Raw genomic sequence first — 19,227 nt, 5'->3', positions numbered from 1 at the left:
ATGCTTGGTTTCTCTAACTGAAACTGTCTTTTCCACCTTCATGTTTCCCTATTTTTTTGCTCACTTTAACTCTTTACTCTTCATATCACTTCTTCTGGGATTCACTCTAAGATTGAGAAGGATTGATGCCCTTTCTTTATTTTTGCATAGTATCCTTGATTATTTTTACTGCTGCTCTTTTACTCTATTACGATTACCTTCTATTAAACCTATAATCTCTTTGAGGGCAGGTACTGCCATGTTTGTTCTAAGCACAATGCCTAATATGCAAGAGGCCGTAAATCAACATTAGAACTAGTGAATGAATGTGTGAATGATTGAATGAAAAAAATATAATGACTAATCTCTTGTGGATAAAGATACTGTAATGGAAGTGTTTTTATATGCTTTAACAAAAGTAGCAATCAAACCTACAGTTAATGAAGTGATGACTGAGTTCCTCCATTACAGTTCAGCCCTTTAAGGACTAGACCTCATACTGAATATTGTATATGATCACAAATGAACCAGAGGCAGCTCATTGGTTCCTTCTACAATTTTTTTTTGGCAGATCTAAAAAGTTGCCTCAACTGTTTAATTATAGTTGTATCCCATTTGTTCTCTAATCTTAAATACTGCTTTTCCTTTTTGTCCTAAAAACAATGTAGAAAGGGCACTCATATCAGGTGAATATTTTTTTGTTAAAAATAAATGGGAAAGTTTTAAACTAGAAGGGATTTTTAAAAATAATCTTCAGGTGACAGGTTTTACACCAAGAGAAAATTCTGTGATATTAACTGATTTTTTTTCTTTTTTTTAAGTTTTATTTATTTGAGAGAGACAGAGACAGCGTGAGCAGGAGAGGGTTAGAAGGAAGAGAGAGAATCCCAAGGAGACTCTGCACTGTCAGGGCAGAGTTGGATACAGGGCTCAAACCCATGAAACCATGAGATCATGACCTGAGCTGAAACCGAGAGACCGACTGAGCCACCCAGGGGCCCCTGAACTGATTTTTTCAAACTTATTTGTTTGTGTTTATAGTGGTACAGCCTTGTGTTCTGAAATCTGTCCAGTACATAACTGAGCTTGAGGAGCGCCTCTGCCAATTTAGGAGTTATTTTTATTCTTCTAGGTTTTACTTTTAAAGGTTTTTGTTTTGAATTAGTATGAATCACAAAGAGAGCTGTAACATTTTAGTGAGATGCTTACAGGCAGCTGAGCCTTCAGTTCAATGTTTCTGTCTCCCTTGACCTTTCTGGTTTGACTGGCTTCACATCAGCTTTTACTTATTTTATTTTTATTTTTATTTTTATTTTTATTTTTTACCAAATGGCTCTATCTGTATTCCCAAGAAATGTGCCTAGGCCAGTGAATATGAAGAGCCTTAAAAAAAAATTTTTTTTTTAAATGTTTGTTTAATTTTAGGGGAGCGAGACAGAGTGTGAGTGGGAGTGAGGAGGGGCAGAGAGAGACCATGAGAGGGAGACATAGAATCTGAAGCAGGCCCCAGGCTCTGAGCTGTCAGCACAGAGCCCAACTAGGGGCTCGAACTCAAAAACTAGAGATCATGACCTGAGGCACCTAGGCACCCCTGAAGAGCTTTTTGTAAAGATTATAAAAACAATATGCTGAGGGGTTTTGTTTTGTTTTTTAATTTTTTTTTAAACGTTTATTTATTTTTGAGACAGAGAGAGGCAGAGCATGTACAGGGGAGGGGCAGAGAGAGAGGGAGACACAGAATCTGAAACAGGCTCCAGGCTCCGAGCTGTCAGCACAGAGCCCGACGCGGGGCTCGAACTCACGGACTGTGAGATCGTGACCTGAGCCGAAGTGGGACGCTTAACCGACCGAGCCACCCAGGCGCCCTTTGTTTTGTTTTTTCAAGGTAGAGCCAATAACCTTTTATTTATTTATTTTCCCTGGGTTATTTTTTAATTTAATTTAATTTTTTAAATTTACATCCAAATTAGTTAACATACAGTGCAGCAATGATTTCAGGAATAGATTCCTTAATGCCCCTTACACATTTAGCCCATCCCGCCTCCCGCACCCCTTCCAGTAACCTTCTGTTTGTTCTCCATATTTATGAGTCTCTTATGCTTTGTCCCCCTCCCTGTTTTTATATTATTTTTGTTTCCCTTCCCTTATGTTCATCTGTTTTGTCTGTTAAAGTCCCCATATGAGTGAAGTCATATGATTTTTGTCTTTGACTAACTTCACTTAGCATAATAACCCTCCAGTTCCATCCACATAGTTGCAAATTCTATGCTGAGTTTTTGTACTTCAATATATTAATGTAAATAAATTTTGGTTAGCTTAAAAGTACAAACGTGTAATTGTGTTCTTTCTTCCAAACAGACCATTCAATGTCCCAGCCTATTATGGTACAGAGAAGATCTGGACAGGGTTTTCATGGAAACAGTGAAGTAAATGCAATACTGTCTCCGCGATCAGAAAGTGGAGGCCTTGGTGTGAGCATGGTAGAATATGTATTAAGTTCTTCTCCTGCTGATAAATTGGATTCTCGATTTAGGAAGGGAACTTTTGTAAGTATTTTGAATAAAGAAATATTTAATAATTACTCAGTGGTTTTTTGGTTATCTTTAAGTCAGTTTATTTTTCTGTTTTTTCCCAAGAGCTAAAGGAAATTTTATAACTTATTGGAGCTCTTGTTTTCTTTTTTTGGCCACTTCTTGAAATAGATGAAATAGTAGAACCACTGGGAATATAATCTTAGCCATGTTACAAAAATCAAATTATATGAATTAAAAAACATAATTTGCAAGATTAAAATTGCTTACTTATGGTAGTGCTTGATGTGAATGTAACCGAACAAAATTATGCATTAAGTAAAATATTATCTCTTCTGTGGTGTTACTGCTCTTCCAGCCCCGCTATAGTTAAGGTTGCCTTAGCTCTTCTGTTATAAATCACTGCTTTGTGCTCAGTTTTTTGGCCTTTGATAAATTAGTTGATTATGAAAGTAAAATAAGGTTCAATGTTTTTATTGTTTATGTGCACTATAGTGTAGTTTTAGGTCACCTTATGGTGCCTTTTTTTGTGTTTTATTACATATTCAGAATCAAACAGATTCTTTTTCTTCAGGGCACTAGAGATGCTGAAACAGATGGACCTGAGAAAGGAGATCAAAAAGGCAAGGCTTCTCCATTTGAGGAGGACCAAAACAGAGATCTTAAACAAGGAGATGATGATGATTCTAAAATAAATGGCAGAGGTTTGCCAAATGGAATGGATGCCGATTGCAAAGATTTTAAGTAAGACTTTAACTTTCTCAAGAAGAAAAGCATATCTCTTTAGGGATGATTACTGTTAGCTGATGTGGTTGATTTAGACACTTTTCCAATTTTGGTTTACTTTATTTCCCTTTGTACCTTGCGTTAATCCAGAAAAAGACTTAATTTTTTTTATAAGGAATATTGATTATGAACCATTTTTTAAAAAATAATTCAATAGAATAGTCTCTAAAACCATGCCTTCCATTAAAGGAGTGATGTTAGACATTGCTGTTACCTTTCTGCTAATATGGTAGTCTAAATTTTAACTTTTTCCTGCCTGCTAAAATTTAGTGAATTTTAGGTTTAATCTGTGATTTTTCTTGGCATACTCCTCTTGGGGTTGCTCTTGAGCACCTTTTTTGTGGAGTTTTCTCTTTCTTCTATCCCTGTATTGTATCCCCCACCCCCTACTTAACTCTTAATCTTGGAAATGAGAAAACATAATTAGCTTAGGAGCTGTGACCTTTCTTGTTCATAAATACGAATTTGTGCTAATACTTAATATTCCCGAAATTAGGAAGTAGGGAACATATTAGAGATCTCAAAAAGTTAGTTTTAAGCTTAGAAGTCTTTAAGTTGTAACTTAGTTCTTTCTTGATGGCAATTAAATATTTTCTTCTAGCCTGTCTCAAATTAGCCAGTGTACCTTTACCTAGATATTAGAGAGTTGTTTTTTCATACTGAATTCCTATAACTTTATATTTCACTAATGAGATGCTGAAAATGAGCTGTTTTCTTTGAGGTCTTGTGAGCCACAGAATCTCCCTTAACTGAGTGTAATCCTATATGTGGGTGGTATGCATTTACATTTATTATTGCCTTTAATTGTCAAAAGCAGAGTAACAATGTTTCCTAAAAACAGTGCCATTTGTATCTGTTCTAAGTGCAAAAAAGCATCCAAAACCAGTAAACCTCTTTGACGAGAAGTACATTTCATGCTTTTCAGTTTATTTTAGAGCCTTATCCTGATTGTGCTTTTCTGCAATTACCTAATCTGCGATTTAGCAAGGGTGTATATTTAAAACTGAGTTGATTATGAGCCCTTCAGAGTATGCATTTATAATTGAAGTGTTAATACACCATTAACTATAGCAAGAAAATAGCACCACTTGATAGCGTAATTCCCTTTTCTATTATATCCTCTATCACTATATTAGAGTTGTGTGTATGAAAGGCTATGCTTCTCCATATTAATACGGACTTGTACATTTATTAAAATTATAATTTTATTCCATTAAGGTTGGGGTATGTATTTAAAATCGCTTACAAAATATTTTAGATATAGTATTGTATTTGATAGTATAAAAATGTGTCAGACATGGCTGTGGCCATACAGTCACTATACTCACACATCATTAATATGTACATTAATTGATACATCATCAGTATATAACCACTAGAGTGTAGAACTGAAAGGAAGGAGAGAACTATACCAGGCTTTATTTTTTTTCCAGCTGATTTTTTTTTAAAATATTCTTTAAAGAAAAAAAAATTTTTTTTTAAGTTTATTCATTTTTTTTTTTTTTTTTAATTTTTTTTTTCAACGTTTTTTATTTATTTTTGGGACAGAGAGAGACAGAGCATGAACGGGGGAGGGGCAGAGAGAGAGGGAGACACAGAATCGGAAACAGGCTCCAGGCTCCGAGCCATCAGCCCAGAGCCTGACGCGGGGCTCGAACTCACGGACCGCGAGATCGTGACCTGGCTGAAGTCGGACGCTTAACCGACTGCGCCACCCAGGCGCCCCAAAGTTTATTCATTTTTGAGAGAGACAGAGCGAGAGGGGCAGGGCAGAGAGAGAGGGAGGTGCAGAATCCGAAGCAGGCTCCAGGCTCTGAGCTATCGGCAGAGAGACCGATGCAGGGCTTGAACCCACAAACCGCGCTCAACTGACTGAGCCACCCAACCGCCCCTTTCTAGCTGATTTTAAAGAAGACCCTTTCAGTTTTATTTTTTTTCTTCCCATATAGTCTGAAAGAAAAGCAAACCTTTGTGGAATATTCACATGAAAAATTATGTATGGTTAAAGGAGTTGCATTTAAATAAAATGCAAGTTCACCTAAGTATCTGGGAACAAATTCTTATAATTAATTACTTGTAAAATGCTCTGTATATGTTAGCAAATTTATCTCAATGTGAAGCTCCTGAAGTTGGGGGCAGAGTTACATAGATGTTAACAATTGGCAATGAAAGCCAGGTAAAATAGTTATTACCATTTATTTAATGTACTTAGGGTTGAATATACTATGAACTCAAGCTTCCTAAGAACAAACTTACTTCTTGTGTGGGAAAGGATCTTGCGTAAAATAATTCTGTAGAAGAAAAGACATTGGTAAATGAGAATAGATTATATATAGAAATAAAGTTTAGACCATGAAAGATGTTGATAAAAGAGTCGATCCTTAATATTTAATCTTAATACATTTTTTGGGAAAATTAAAGACGCTAGTTAGTAGAGGAAGTTGCTTTTTTGTATGTGGAAGTTTACTTTTCATTGAAGGGCATATTTAGTTTTTGGTAAATATGTTACATGTTTCCATTTCTTTCTGATGACTTAAACTGAAGCAATTTAGTGTGATAAAGATGGGTTTTTGAGAGCGGTCATAGAGGCTTTTCATAATTCCTTTTTTGTCCTCATTTGGAAAAATAAGTATAAGAAGATTATGTCTTTGGTCTCCTCCCTTAAGGAATTGAGGCCTGGAAGATGAAGTGATTTGCTCAAAATCATATTTAAAGTCGGAGTCCAGAGTCAGCCTTTGTCTTGGTTCATGTCCTTTTTTGTTATATCCCACATTTTACACTCTGAAGTCATGAAGGCCATCCTTTCTGGCCAGTCCCCTCCCCCCACCCTCCCCCAAATAGCAAGCAAGATTTTACGGGAAAATTCTGTACTCTTGGGCAAGACAGGAATATGGTAGGTGGATTTTGGTTTTGAGACTTCCCATGTTTGTCACTTGATAGGCTGCTATTCGTACTTACTCATTTTGTCTGTGATTTGAGACAAAAGTTTCAGGTAGTCTGAGCCTGAATTGTGATATTGGGCAATTTCTTATCTGTAAAATTGAGTTATATCTTTATGCTATTCACCGTGGAGAAAATAATCATTAGTAATATGAAAAAATGAAACTGTGTCAGTTCTTAAGACATTAAACTGGGGGGGGGGGTTGTAATAAAGTGGAATAATTAGTGACCTGGGGTGCCTGATTTGCTTTCTGTATTTTGCCGCCATTTGTTTTTCATGATTTTCCTACTTTCCATTCAGATTTGACTTACTACTTTTACTCATAATGCCTTTCTGTTTTCTTTATGTAGTCGTACTCCTGGAAGTCGTCAAGCCTCTCCAACTGAAGTAGTTGAGCGCCTGGGCCCCAATACTAATCCCTCAGAAGGATTGGGGCCTCTTCCTAATCCTACAGCTAATAAACCACTTGTTGAAGAGTTTTCAAATCCTGAAACCCAGAATCTGGATGCCATGGAACAAGTTGGTCTGGATTCCTTGCAGTTTGACTATCCTGGTAATCAGGTACCCATGGACTCTTCAGGAGCTACTGTAGGCCTTTTTGACTACAATCCCCAGCAACAGGTAAAGCGTGCCCCTTCAGTGAAGCTTCTCTGAACTATGTACCGGTATAGCCTCTGGTGCTGTGAGGCATGGACATGAATAATAGGAGTGTTCTTAAATACTTAATGTTTTATAAATAAAATGTTTTTGTAGTTGAGAAAGTGATTGAAATATGTGTTTAAAATAATCTATTCTCAGCTTTCTAAATAGAAATTAAATGCTTTGAGACTAATCTTTGTTTTAAATATTTTCCCTAATAGCTCTTTCAGAGGACTAATGCACTAACAGTTCAGCAGTTAACTGCAGCTCAACAGCAGCAATATGCATTAGCTGCAGCTCAGCAGCCACATATAGGTGAGTCTTTATAAGTTACCATTTTGATTAGACTGTTAGCAACTCTTGTGTTAGTATTTATTAGAATGTTTTATTTTTCTATAATTGTATGGGGTTCTTGTTTTAAAACGTCTTCTTAAAAGAGTAATAGATTACATGGCAGGAGTAAAGATTAACTAGGGAAGAACTGTTTCTGATTTTTGTATCGTTAAATAAAAATGTATAATATGATGAAAGCTGTCAGCACATAAGGTCAGTGTAAAGTTAAGAGAGTCAAACACTTGGAAATTCAAATGTAGTTATTTGTGTCTTTTTTCAAGTAAAAATGCTTATTTAAAAAGATGGTTTGGGAATCAATTCCAAGAAAATTCCTTAAAATATTTTCTTCTTCACTTCATTAAGTTATTTGGACTTTGACCTTTAGCCTTTAACATGAATTATTATACCTTTGTTATTGCTAGAGTCAAAGCATTGGTACATGTTGTCCATGTTGGGGTTTTTTATTTTTAACTTTTCAATTTGAAGTAATTCTAAATTTACATGGAGTTGCAAAGAGAGTACAGAGAGGTTCCCCACACAGCTTTCCCTCAATGGTTACATCTTACATAATCATAGTACACTACCACAATCCGGAATATGATATTGGTAAATGTATATGTATAGTATTACATCATTGTATCACATGTGTAGATTTATATAACCACGTTTATGCCTGGTTTTAGCTAACCTTGATTTATTTCTTGGTTGGAAAAGTTGTGAATATTCTCAACATCATAATCAGTGGAAGGGGGAGATATTTATTAAGTTGTTTCTCTTCCCTTACATTTGTATTGTTCTTTGTCAATCCAAGAAGGACCCCTAGGTCCCAAATTTTATTTTTGGTTTTTATCCAAGATGACCACACATTTCTAGGTGACTTCTAATAGCACCATGCATTCTTTGCCTCCAACTTTCTTTATTCCTATACTTAATCCTTCCTTCTCATTGTTAGAAACATAGTGATTCCTGTCTACTAATGGACTAGTGTAATGCTTTTATTTATTTCTTTATGGTATGGTTTAATATATGACAGGCTAATAGTATGCCCATTATTGCTCTTCCTTTTTGAAGTTTTCTCTTCTTATAAGCTTTTTTATATAAACTTTAGACTTCATTTATTTACTACCAGAACATTGGGTTAAAATTTTAAATTAACTTTGGGAAAATTGACATCTTTATGATATTAAGTATTCTAATCAGGACATGGTGTATTTTTATTTTTGTTGACATCTGCTTATGTGTTGTTTATGAGTGCTTTAAAGTTTTTATCATATAAGTTTGCATATTTCTTAATAAGTATATTCTTAGATATTTTATCTTTTACTATCATTGTAAATGGCTTTTATATATCTTTTAATTGGTATCTGTGAAAGCTCTTGATTTGTAAATGCTAACTTCTATGAATACTTTCTAATAATTGAATCATTCTTGTGTTCATGGAATAAAAATGTATATATAATTCTCTTAATGAGCTCTTTCAATTGGCTAGTGTTTTATTTAGGGTGTTTGCATCAATAATGTGTATATGAAATTAGTGTTTACATTTGTATGTATGTTTGTTTTTTCATTTCTTTGGTCAGATTTGTCATAAAAAGAATTTAGAAATATCTCCCTTTTTAGTACCCTGGAGTATTTCAAGTAACATTGGACTTATATGGTCTTTTAAGAGACCATAAGGCGGAATTTCTTTGTGAAGCCATCTGGAAGACTATGCAATTAAATTTGAAAACCTGAATAAAATGGAAATATTTCTAAGCGTAATTTACCAAAATTGATCCCATCTTTTAAAAACATTTATTTTGAGAAAGAGAAGGCACATGAGCAAGGGAGGGGCAGAGAGAGGGTGGGGGTGGGGGAGAGAATTCCAAGCAGGCTCAACACAGCACAGAGCCTGACACAGGGCTCAAACTCGCAAACCAGATCATGACGTGAGCTGACACCAAGAGCCAGATGCTTAATGCACTGAGCCACCCAGATATAAGAATCCTACCTTTTAACCTTTGTTCCACAGTTAAATGTATTTATTGTTGACCATCACTCTTTTTATCCAAGTTTGACTAGTAATTTCATGGGTGTCTGATAGCCTACTTTAGAACAGCACTTTACAACAGAAATACAATATGTGCCACATAGAGTTTTAAATTCTTTTGTAGCCACATTTAAAAAAAAATTTTTTTTTAATGTTTATTATTTGAGAGACAGAGAGCAAACAGGGGAGGGGAAGAGAGAGACAGGGAGACACAGAATCGGAAGCAGGCTCCAGGCTCCGAGCTGCCAGCACAGAGCCCATCGCGGGGCTCAAACCCACAGACTGTGAGATCATGACCTGAGCCGAAGTCAGCCACCCAACTGACTGAGCCACCCAGGTGGTGCAGTGGCGGAGTGGGTTCTAACCTTAATTGGGATTTCAAATTAACGATAAAAGCATGTATTTGGAAAATAGCTCCGAGATAATTGGGTCCTATTCCTAATGTATCAAAATTTTAAATGAGAAAAAGTTTTGCAAGACATTTTGCCTCTTTGATAGACAAAGAACCATAGATTAAAACAAAATATTTTTAATGCTTTATTTTACCAATGCTTTATTTACCAAGAGATTGACAACTCTTTAACAGTTTAGTAGGGGCACCTGGGCAGTTCAGTCTGTTAAGTATCCAACTCCTGATTTCACCTGAGGGTATGATCTCATGGTTCATGAGTTTAAGCCCCATGTTGGGCTCTGGGCTGACAGTGGGAAGCTGCTTGGGATTCTCTCATGCCCCTGCCCCTCTCCCACTTGTGCTTGCCCACCACCCCCTCAAAATAAATAAACTTAAAAAAAAAAAAATTTAAATGGTTGGGTAATGTCCAAATTTGACAGGAGTGTGAATGGCATATTCATATATTCCTGATGGAAATTGGCACAACTTTCCTGGGGAGTAATATGGACATATTGGGCAAGAATTGATGTATATTTTCCCATTTAAGTGAATTAAAAAAAATTTTTTTTTAATCTTTATTTTTGAGAGAGAGAGAGAGAGGGAGAGAGAACGCGCTTGAGCAGGGAAGGGGTAGAGAGAGAGGGAGACCCAGAATCTGAAGCAGGCTCCAGCCCGTGAGCTATCAGCACAGAGGCTGATGCAGGGCTCGAACTCACGAACTGTGAGATCAAGACCTGAGAGAAGTCAGACAGTCAACCGACTGAGCCACCCAGGCGCCCCTCATTTAAGTGAATTTTTAAATGTTTATTTACTTTTGAGAGAGAGACAGACAGACAGACACACACACACACACACACTGAATGGGGGTGGGGCAGTGAGAGAGGGAGACACAGAATTCAAAGCAGGCTCCAGGCTCTAATCTGCCAGCCTAGAGCCTGACATGGTACTTGAACCTTAACTGAATTTTTATAAAGATAGGATGATAATGCAGAGACCTTGTGTACTAAAAGAATAATAAGATTATTATAACGAAAGATTGTGGACCATCTGACTATATATCCTTAATAGACTGGTTAAATCATGTATGTTCCTTCTGTGTATTAGAAAGAATGACTTGATAGGTTACCTGTTGACATAGAAAAGGACCTATGGTTAATTGGAAAGTGAAAAATACATATTAAAGTGCCATTATAGCCTACAGTATATAAAATGTGTGACTGTGTGTGTGTTCATTTCAAAATTGAAAATGATGTATATACCTACGTGTATGTATAAACATAAATATATAAACACATTTGTATACACGTGCAAACATAAATATATATATGTAAACAGTGTATTTGCTGTCTAGTAAGTTGTAAATATTTCTAAATTAATCATGAACTTAATAAAAACACATGAAAAACATTTTTTCAATAAGTTTCAGTATGTATCCATTAGGCTAAACTAATTCCTTTTTCCCCCACATACCTGAAACTTCATATCTGCTTTATATCTCATATTTGTTTTATAACAAATATGGAGAAAACTATATTAAAATCCTCTCTAAAATTGAATAATTCAGTAGAATATAAGCCAACAGTCAGTAAAGATTACATGAGGACTTTGACTTTCCGTTTTGTAAACTCCACTAGTGTTGGAGATCTTAAAAGCAAGCTTTTTAAATCATAAAATATGGAATATAAAAAAATTATATCCTGGCTTTGAGATTTTGTAGGGGTACGAGTAGGACATGAATACCACAACATCCATCATTTTCTTTGTGACAAAGACAATTTATGATAGAGGAAACGGAAATCTTGGAACCTTTCCCCTAGGGCTTAGTTAAGAATGCAACTCTGAGCAAATGATTTTTTAAATAGTGCAAGGATATTATTCAACTCTCTCTCTCTTTTTTTTTTTTTCCCAGTTTATTTATTTTGAGAGAGAACCTAAGCAGGGGAGGGGCACAGAGGTAGGGAGGAGAGAGAGAATCCCAAGCCGACTCCTCGCTTTCAGCACAGAGCCCAAGACAGAGCTTCATCCTAGGAACCGTGAGCTCATAGCCTGAACTGAAATCAAGAGTCAGATGCTTAATCTAATGGGCCACTCAGGTGCCCCTGAACCCTCTTTTAGTCTTCCTTTATTAAAAGCAGAGTTTTGGGAGCTCCTGGGGAGCTTAGTTTGTAGAGTGTCTGACTGTTGATTTTGGATCGGTTCATGATCCTAGTATCAAGCCCCATGTTGGGGACCATGCTGAGTGTGGAGCTTGCTTAAGATCCTCTCTCTGCCCCTCTCCCACTTGTGCGTGTGCATGTGTGTATTCTCTTTTCTTTCTCAAATAAAAGTTTTAAAAACTCATTTTTCAAATGGTTGTGCCTGTACATGAAATCAGTGTTGTGGGGTATGGCCACTAGTTTTAGAAATTAAATAGATTATAGAAATTAATAAATTTAGTAGAAAATACTAAGTTACATGGAACTTTATAAAGATAAATTTTTTTTGATATTTTTGTTTGTGGCATGTATATGTATATATGGTCACTAGGTTGATGTGAAATATATTTCATATTATGGGTCACATTCAGAACATTTAAAAACTGCTATAATATAGTTAGAATGGAGTTTCTGAACCTTGATTTCAAGGTTTAGAGTAAGTGTTCCTTTTGAATTCTTTCTTTTAAGTCATTTATACCCACATGCTTTTATTCTCCTATTCTCCCCCTTAATCATGTTTTTATTTATTTTTAAATATTTTTAAGTAACCTCTACACCCATGTGGGGCTTGAACTCTCAACCCTGAAATCAAGAAATCATGTGCTCTACTGACATAACCAGCCAGGCGCCCTATTAATCATCTTGTAAATTGAATTTTTCTGAGCTCTTGTAACTTTTTTTTTTTTAATTTTTTTTTTAACGTTTATTTATTTTTGAGACAGAGACAGAGCATGAATGGGGGAGGGTCAGAGAGAGAGGGAGACACAGAATCTGAAACAGGCTCCAGGCTCTGAGCAGTCAGCACAGAGCCTGACGCGGGGCTTGAACTCACGGACCGCGAGATCATGACCTGAGCTGAAGTCGGACACTTAACCGACTGAGCCACCCAGGCGCCCCTCTTGTAACTTTTAAAACACCTCCTTTCCCATTATTTCCTCACCTTCCACTTGTTTTCCAGAAGAGACAACTCAAGTCCATACTTTACAGTGACTAGTATACACAGTACTTTCTTGATACCAGCAGTTTTCTTTAATAAGTACTGCAAACGAATATTTAAAAAATCTTCCCTGCCTTTTACCGAATTCATGTTAGCAGTCATTAGATGCAGAAGTGGCCTTAAAGTCACAGTTCTGCCTAAAGCTCTTCATTGTTATTCTGTTGCTTTCTGGGTAAAGTCCAAACTTAACATGACCCAGGAAGATGTTCACAGGTCTTCATTCTGATTGTAACTCCAATTTTGTCTTGTCTTGCCCTGCCCTACAACCCCACATCATCCTACCCACACTTTCTGAAGCTCACTAGGTACCCCTTCTCTCTGTGCCTATAGCTCCTACTATACTGTATTCTAATTGTCAATTTGTTTTTCTCATTAGATGGATTGATTTGTGAGGGCAGATCATGCCTTCCTCACTATTGAATTCTTAGCTCACAGTATAGCTTAATAAAGATTAAATTAAAAAATACTGGGGCGCCTGGGTGGGTCAGTTGGGCATCTGACTTTGTCTCAGGCCATGATCTCGCAGTTGATCAGTTTGAGCCAGGCTTCAGGCTCTGTGCTGACAGCTTGAGCCTGGAGCCTGCTTCTGATTCTGTGTCTCCTCCTCTCTCTGCCCCTCCCCTGCTTGTGCTCTGTTTCTCAAAAATAAGTAATAAGCATTAGAAAAACAAAAGAGAAACTACCGTTGAACAATAGTAGTTCTAACTCTAAACATTCATTGTGTGTCTGTTTTGCTAGTTCTACACAGTCCTTTCATATTTGGTATCATGTTTTAACTCTCACAAAAATCCTCTAAGATAAGTGGTGATACACCTATTTCCTAAATGAAGAATCTTAGAGTCAGGTGATGTTACATGCCCAAAGTCACTCAGTTAATCAGAGTTTGAACCACTATACGCACTCTGCTTCCCCACTCCAAATTCAGTGTAGAAATTATTTTACCTAATGAAGAAAATAATACTTTACATCTTCATTCATTATTTCTCCCCTTTTTAAAATACAGCTGGTGTATTCTCAGCAGGCCTTGCTCCAGCTGCATTTGTGCCAAATCCGTATATTATTAGTGCTGCTCCTCCAGGGACTGATCCATATACTGCAGCAGGGTTGGCTGCAGCAGCAACATTAGCAGGTAACTTATTGTTCATCCTCGTTGCTTATTATGGATTTAGTTTTAATTTTCTTACAAGTAGTGTTTTTGTCTATTTGGTGAGCAATTTGAAGTTCCTAAGAAAATCTGAAACACTTATCTAGAATCAAGTGACGTTTCCAGAGAGTTAGTTTACTATTTGTCCAGTTTTAATGCTCTAGGAAAAAGCTGAAGCTTGAGAACTTTTTCCTTTTGTACATAGTTGGTTTCCAATTCAATTTTGTAGTTTCAGAAATCTTACATTGCCAACCACAGATCTTTTTTCTGACCAATTCCATCACCCACAGAGACAGTGCAAAAGTAAAGTTACTTCTAATGCAGTAAACTGGGGTAGGTACCATAGATACCCAGGTCAGGGAGAGTATGAGGTAAGGAGCTTCAGCAGTCTTGAGAGAATGAGTATCTAAAAAGTAAAGTTTATTTAGCAGTGTTAAAATAGGCAAGCCGACTGAGGGGCAAAAAGGTGGCATGGAGTTGGAAAGCACTTAACTGTCAAAACCAGAAACTGCCACTCAAAGTCTAAAATGAAAACCAAAACTATACAAATGTCATGTATCAGTAATATGGCAGTAATACTGGGGAAAAATGTTTTTAAACCCAAAGCTGTATTTCTTGCTTATTTAAGTAGTAAGGACAGTTGTGTGCTGGTCAGGCACCATCCTATTGAGCCAAGCAAACAATTTGCTGATCTTCTGTGTAGGGTTTTGAAGAAGAGGTTGTTTTAGGTTGAGTTGGTTATAGAGACAAATGAATTAGTCTTAGGCATGGGTTAATGTTGGTTACAGAGGCAGGAACAGGGTCATGTCAGCCATAAATGTGTGTTCACTGGAGTGAGCCTGCCAACTGACTGACTTTCATAACTCCAGACTATCATGATTTTTAAACTTTGTTCAATGATATGAATTGTCACTGATGAATTTGACAATTTTAAACTCCACTTCTGGCAGTTATTATCCTGACTGTAGAACAGTCAGTCTTTTCCTGGGAGTTAGGGGACTTGTTTTTTATACTCAAGACTGTTTTAAGAAGTGAAAAAATAAATGTTAATTTCAAATTCTAGTTTGATAGCTTATTTAGGAGACTGAAACCAACCTATCACATTCAGTAGATTTTAGTATTAGTATAGATCTGCACGTAATTCCATAAGGAGGGGATGAGCTTTCTTGGTGCCATTTAACTGGATGTTAGTATGTAAAATTCTGGTATATCATACAATCTATGGACTTTAAGGAAACCTTAAGAAATGGTTAGTTTTCAGATTAAGCATTCTAGGCATTTTGGATTCAGGCTTTCTAAGACCAGTGGTGTCCAATAGAAATATAATGTGAGCCAGATAATGCAATTAAAATTTTCTAGTATCTACATTATAAAAGCAAAAAACAGATGATATTAATTTAAATGTTTGATTTATCCCAACACAACCAAATATTATTTTAATATAATTAATATTTTTTTAATTACTAATAGATATTTTACTTTTTTTTTTTCATGCAAAATCTTCAAAATCCTGTGTATATCATACTTAAGACCATATCTCAGTTTGGGCTGTCTAACTTTTTAATTCTTCAGTAGTCACAGGTGGCTTCTGGCTATTGTTTTGGGCAAAGAGGTTCTAGATAGATACTTGACTCTTGTTTTGATAATGTATTCTTCATAAATCCTGTTAACAGTTTTCATTGTAGATGGTGCTTAAACTGTTTTCAGAAATAATACTTTAACTTTAAGTTTTTTAATGCTTTTCACTTTAGTGATTCAGTCAATTGTACTGGGCTTTATTTTCCTCCAAAACAAAGTGAATCCAAGAGTTTAACTTTTTAAAATATTAGATATATTAAAATTGTATCTGTGGAATTTTAGGCCATCTTTATTTTATCAATTAATAATCATGACATCTTGCTCATGAACTTAACGTGGAAATTATTGTGCATAATGCTGTTTATTCCCATAGAAGCAGATGTTACCTTGAATAACATAGACCAGAGCAAGCACAGTTCATTCTATTTTTCCTAGTTTGCTTTCACATGTCTGTGTCCCTCTGTGCCTTTATATTACTTGGTTCTTTCTTGTCTTTACTCACTAGTTCCATTTTCCTAACCACATAAGCAGTGATGTTTCATTTGTTTTCATGCAATTTTCAGTTGCTTTGTGAGAATTGTGACTAATTGTTTCAAATATGAAGAATATTTTTAATAAAAACTTTAACTAAAAAATATTTTTAAATTCAAGGTTTACAATTCAAATACAGTTGTCGCAAGCTTGGTACAAGAATGTTCCAAAGTTTTATGTTGTAGATTGCAAATAAAAAGATAAAAGTGTTTTGTAATATTTTGGTAATTTTTTTCAATATTCAGAAAATAGCCTTTTAAGAGAATTTGAATTGAACATAGTAAATCTTGCAGTTTTATGAAGTCTAATGTTCCCTGAGTATATTATCTGTGTTTGCCAGTATCAAACCCATAAACTGGCATTCAGTAACTGTTGCATAGATGGTTAAGTATCCTGTTAGTTCATTGGTCCTTTTGACTTTAGCTTTACCATCTCCATTGAGGCCACTGCTGTCACTCCTGTTTCTCTTGAAGTAATCATAACCTGAATGAGACTTTTTCCTACTAGAATCAGGAAAAAAAAGAAAGGATATAGCAGGTGTAAGTGGGTTGGGGATTATAAGGACATTTGCTTTAACTCATATACAGTGTTCCTTTTTATGATCTAATGGTAACTGATTTATCTATAAAATGTAAGTAACTTTTTTTTTGGGGGGGCGGGGTGGGGTGTGGGGTTTAGGTCCAGCAGTGGTTCCACCTCAGTATTATGGTGTTCCATGGGGGGTGTATCCAGCCAATTTATTTCAGCAACAAGCTGCAGCTGCGGCAAACAACACAGCAAATCAGCAAGCAGCATCACAAGCTCAGCCTGGACAGCAACAGGTATAGGCCTGCCTTCATTAAATCATACCTGAAGAGTCCTTGAAATTCAATGAGTTCCTTGTTTTCAAGATGTGTGTCTTTTCATCTCCTCAGCATGTAATGTAGTACCTATATACAAGTATTGATTACATGGTGGTTTTTTTTTTCTAATTGGTATTACATGAATTTAAAGATTGAGGTGTATTCCATTTCTACATTTTTGTTATAGAAACTGTTGAAATCTCTAGCAGATTTTAATTTTTCATCACCTTTTCAGGTGTGCTCATGTTCCTATCAAAGTAATTATCACTTCATTTTCTTCTGGGTATTTAAATTACTATTTTAAATATTAACTTAATACATTTCTGACTAGAAAATGATTACAGAGTATATTTTTAAGCAAGCTGGAGAAAATTGAAAAGAGGAAATATTTTCACTACTGGTTAAATTTAATTTCTTCAAAAAGAAAATGTTTATTACAATGGTTTTGGTTGGTTTTGGGTTTTTGAAATTTCTGCTGCTTTTATGTTTTGATAAACTGTTTTGATAAATGTAGAAACACTATTGGTGATTTCTGACTTCTGATTGTCAAATTCTTCATATTTATACCAAAGAAGCAACTTACTGACAAGTGTAGTGTTACTTGGCAGTTAAATTTTATTCTAAATTTCCTTTATGTGTTTTATTACTGTATTGGTGTTCTGTTGAAGCTGTCCTTTGGCTCAGTCCTTGTAGATTAGACCATGGCACCATTTAATAAATTATTTTTCAATCTATATCTTCTTTGGGCAAACATGAAAATATACTACTTGACCAATACACCTATGTGTGAGGCTTATTTACAGTGAATACCGCTTGTCCTGAATTGTTCATCTATCTTTGTGAAATTAATATGATCTAAAATTTTGCCATTCCCTGCCCCCGCCCCCCCCCCCCCCCCCCAGTAAATTTCTTTGGTAAGAAAAAGAGCACAAATACTAAAAATTACTTTTCGTTAGGCCTTCAAGAATCTCTAGATGTTACTTAATAGATTGTTCTAGTTGTCATGAGCCAGTGATTGTGTTTTTGATTTTAAGTATTTTGTATTTTTTCATGCCAAATCATCGTTTCATTGCATATAAATATGTTCGAAGAATATCCAAAGGCAATTTACTCTGGGATAAATTTATTTATCTGTTATTTTATAATTTCATTTTTAAGGAAATCATTTGTCCTTTGTAGGTTCTCCGAGCTGGAGCAGGTCAGCGCCCTCTTACTCCCAATCAGGGCCAGCAAGGGCAGCAGGCAGAATCACTTGCAGCAGCAAATCCAACTTTGGCTTTTGGTCAGGGTCTTGCTACCGGCATGCCAGGTATACAGTTAGTTAATTCTAGAAATTTGCATAGGTTTGAAATGTTAAATGTAATCACTCACATTGAAGAGTAAAAAAATCAGAACTATCTTTTTTAAGTCTTGCCTACCTTGCGAGAAGTTATTTAGAACTCAGGGGCCAATAGTTGAAATCTATATTTTTTGTGAGACCGCGATTGCGAACATGTACTGGAATTCTACGTACATCCATTTTTTCTTACTCTGTATATGGCATAAACTATAGCATTTTCTCAACATAGTCCAGAATTCTTGAAGCATGCTTCAAGAAGTAAAATCAGTTGGTTAGAGTTGTCATGTTAAGACAAAACCTCTATGTGCTGTTGCTGCTGAATAAGAAGGTCATTTAGTTAATATGAGAAGTTTGCAGCTAAAATTTTCCACTGTTTCATTGTGTTTAGCCAATTTATAGTATTATGAACTATTGGTATCTATAACCTGATAGCAAGTGTATACTAAAATACACCTATGAAAGCCTAATGCAAAGAAAATGATAAAACTTTATTCCCATTACCACAGTACAACTTTTAGAAGGAGCCAAAAAAATAGATCTTTGTTGTGAAGTAGATTTTCATGAAACTAGATACAAAATTACAACTTTAAGAATAATGCAAGGACAATAATTTTCTTAAACCAAGAAAAGCACTTATGTTTTTAAAGTGAAATTTAAAGCTACATTTGAATATCAGTAGATAATGCGTCATTTCCTATTCTGTTCTCTCCTGAAGACTCACTTTCTCTCTTAAGTATCCGTTTTTTTCACTCTTAGTATATGAGTAATTATTCCTGTAACTATATAGATTACTTATTAATGAAATGAGTTTCAGTTTCCACTTAATTGTAATTTAGTTAAATTTTCAGATCATTTAGGAATCGTATTTAGTGTATCGGAAAATATATGTGATTGAGGGTTTCTTGTATGTGTTACATGTGGCTGAATGCTTCTGTATGTTACTTTGAGAATTTCTATATTGATTACATTCAT

General features: G+C 35.5%; 1 protein-coding gene across 8 annotated transcripts in view; it reads left to right on the top strand.

The window, feature by feature from the left end:
- The window catches only part of PUM2 (pumilio RNA binding family member 2), a 99,526-nt gene that overhangs the window by 33,598 nt on the left and 46,701 nt on the right, over positions 1-19,227 (top strand). For 7 of the 8 annotated variants that reach the window (XM_078444949.2, XM_078444950.2, XM_078444951.2 and 4 more), the window contains 7 exons: positions 2,338-2,525; positions 3,085-3,254; positions 6,588-6,858; positions 7,098-7,191; positions 13,825-13,950; positions 16,753-16,895; positions 18,096-18,225. In XM_078444949.2, coding sequence (XP_078301075.1) covers positions 2,338-2,525; positions 3,085-3,254; positions 6,588-6,858; positions 7,098-7,191; positions 13,825-13,950; positions 16,753-16,895; positions 18,096-18,225 — 1,122 coding nt within the window. The remainder of the gene's footprint in view (positions 1-2,337; positions 2,526-3,084; positions 3,255-6,587; positions 6,859-7,097; positions 7,192-13,824; positions 13,951-16,752; positions 16,896-18,095; positions 18,226-19,227) is intronic. The other variant, XM_081795162.1, reaches the window with a different exon arrangement.

The sequence above is a fragment of the Panthera onca genome, chromosome A3, assembly GCF_046562875.1.
Source record: "Panthera onca isolate mPanOnc1 chromosome A3, mPanOnc1 haplotype 2, whole genome shotgun sequence".
NCBI classification, from domain to species: Eukaryota; Metazoa; Chordata; class Mammalia; order Carnivora; family Felidae; genus Panthera; species Panthera onca.
This window is presented reverse-complemented; position numbering and strand designations above follow the sequence as displayed.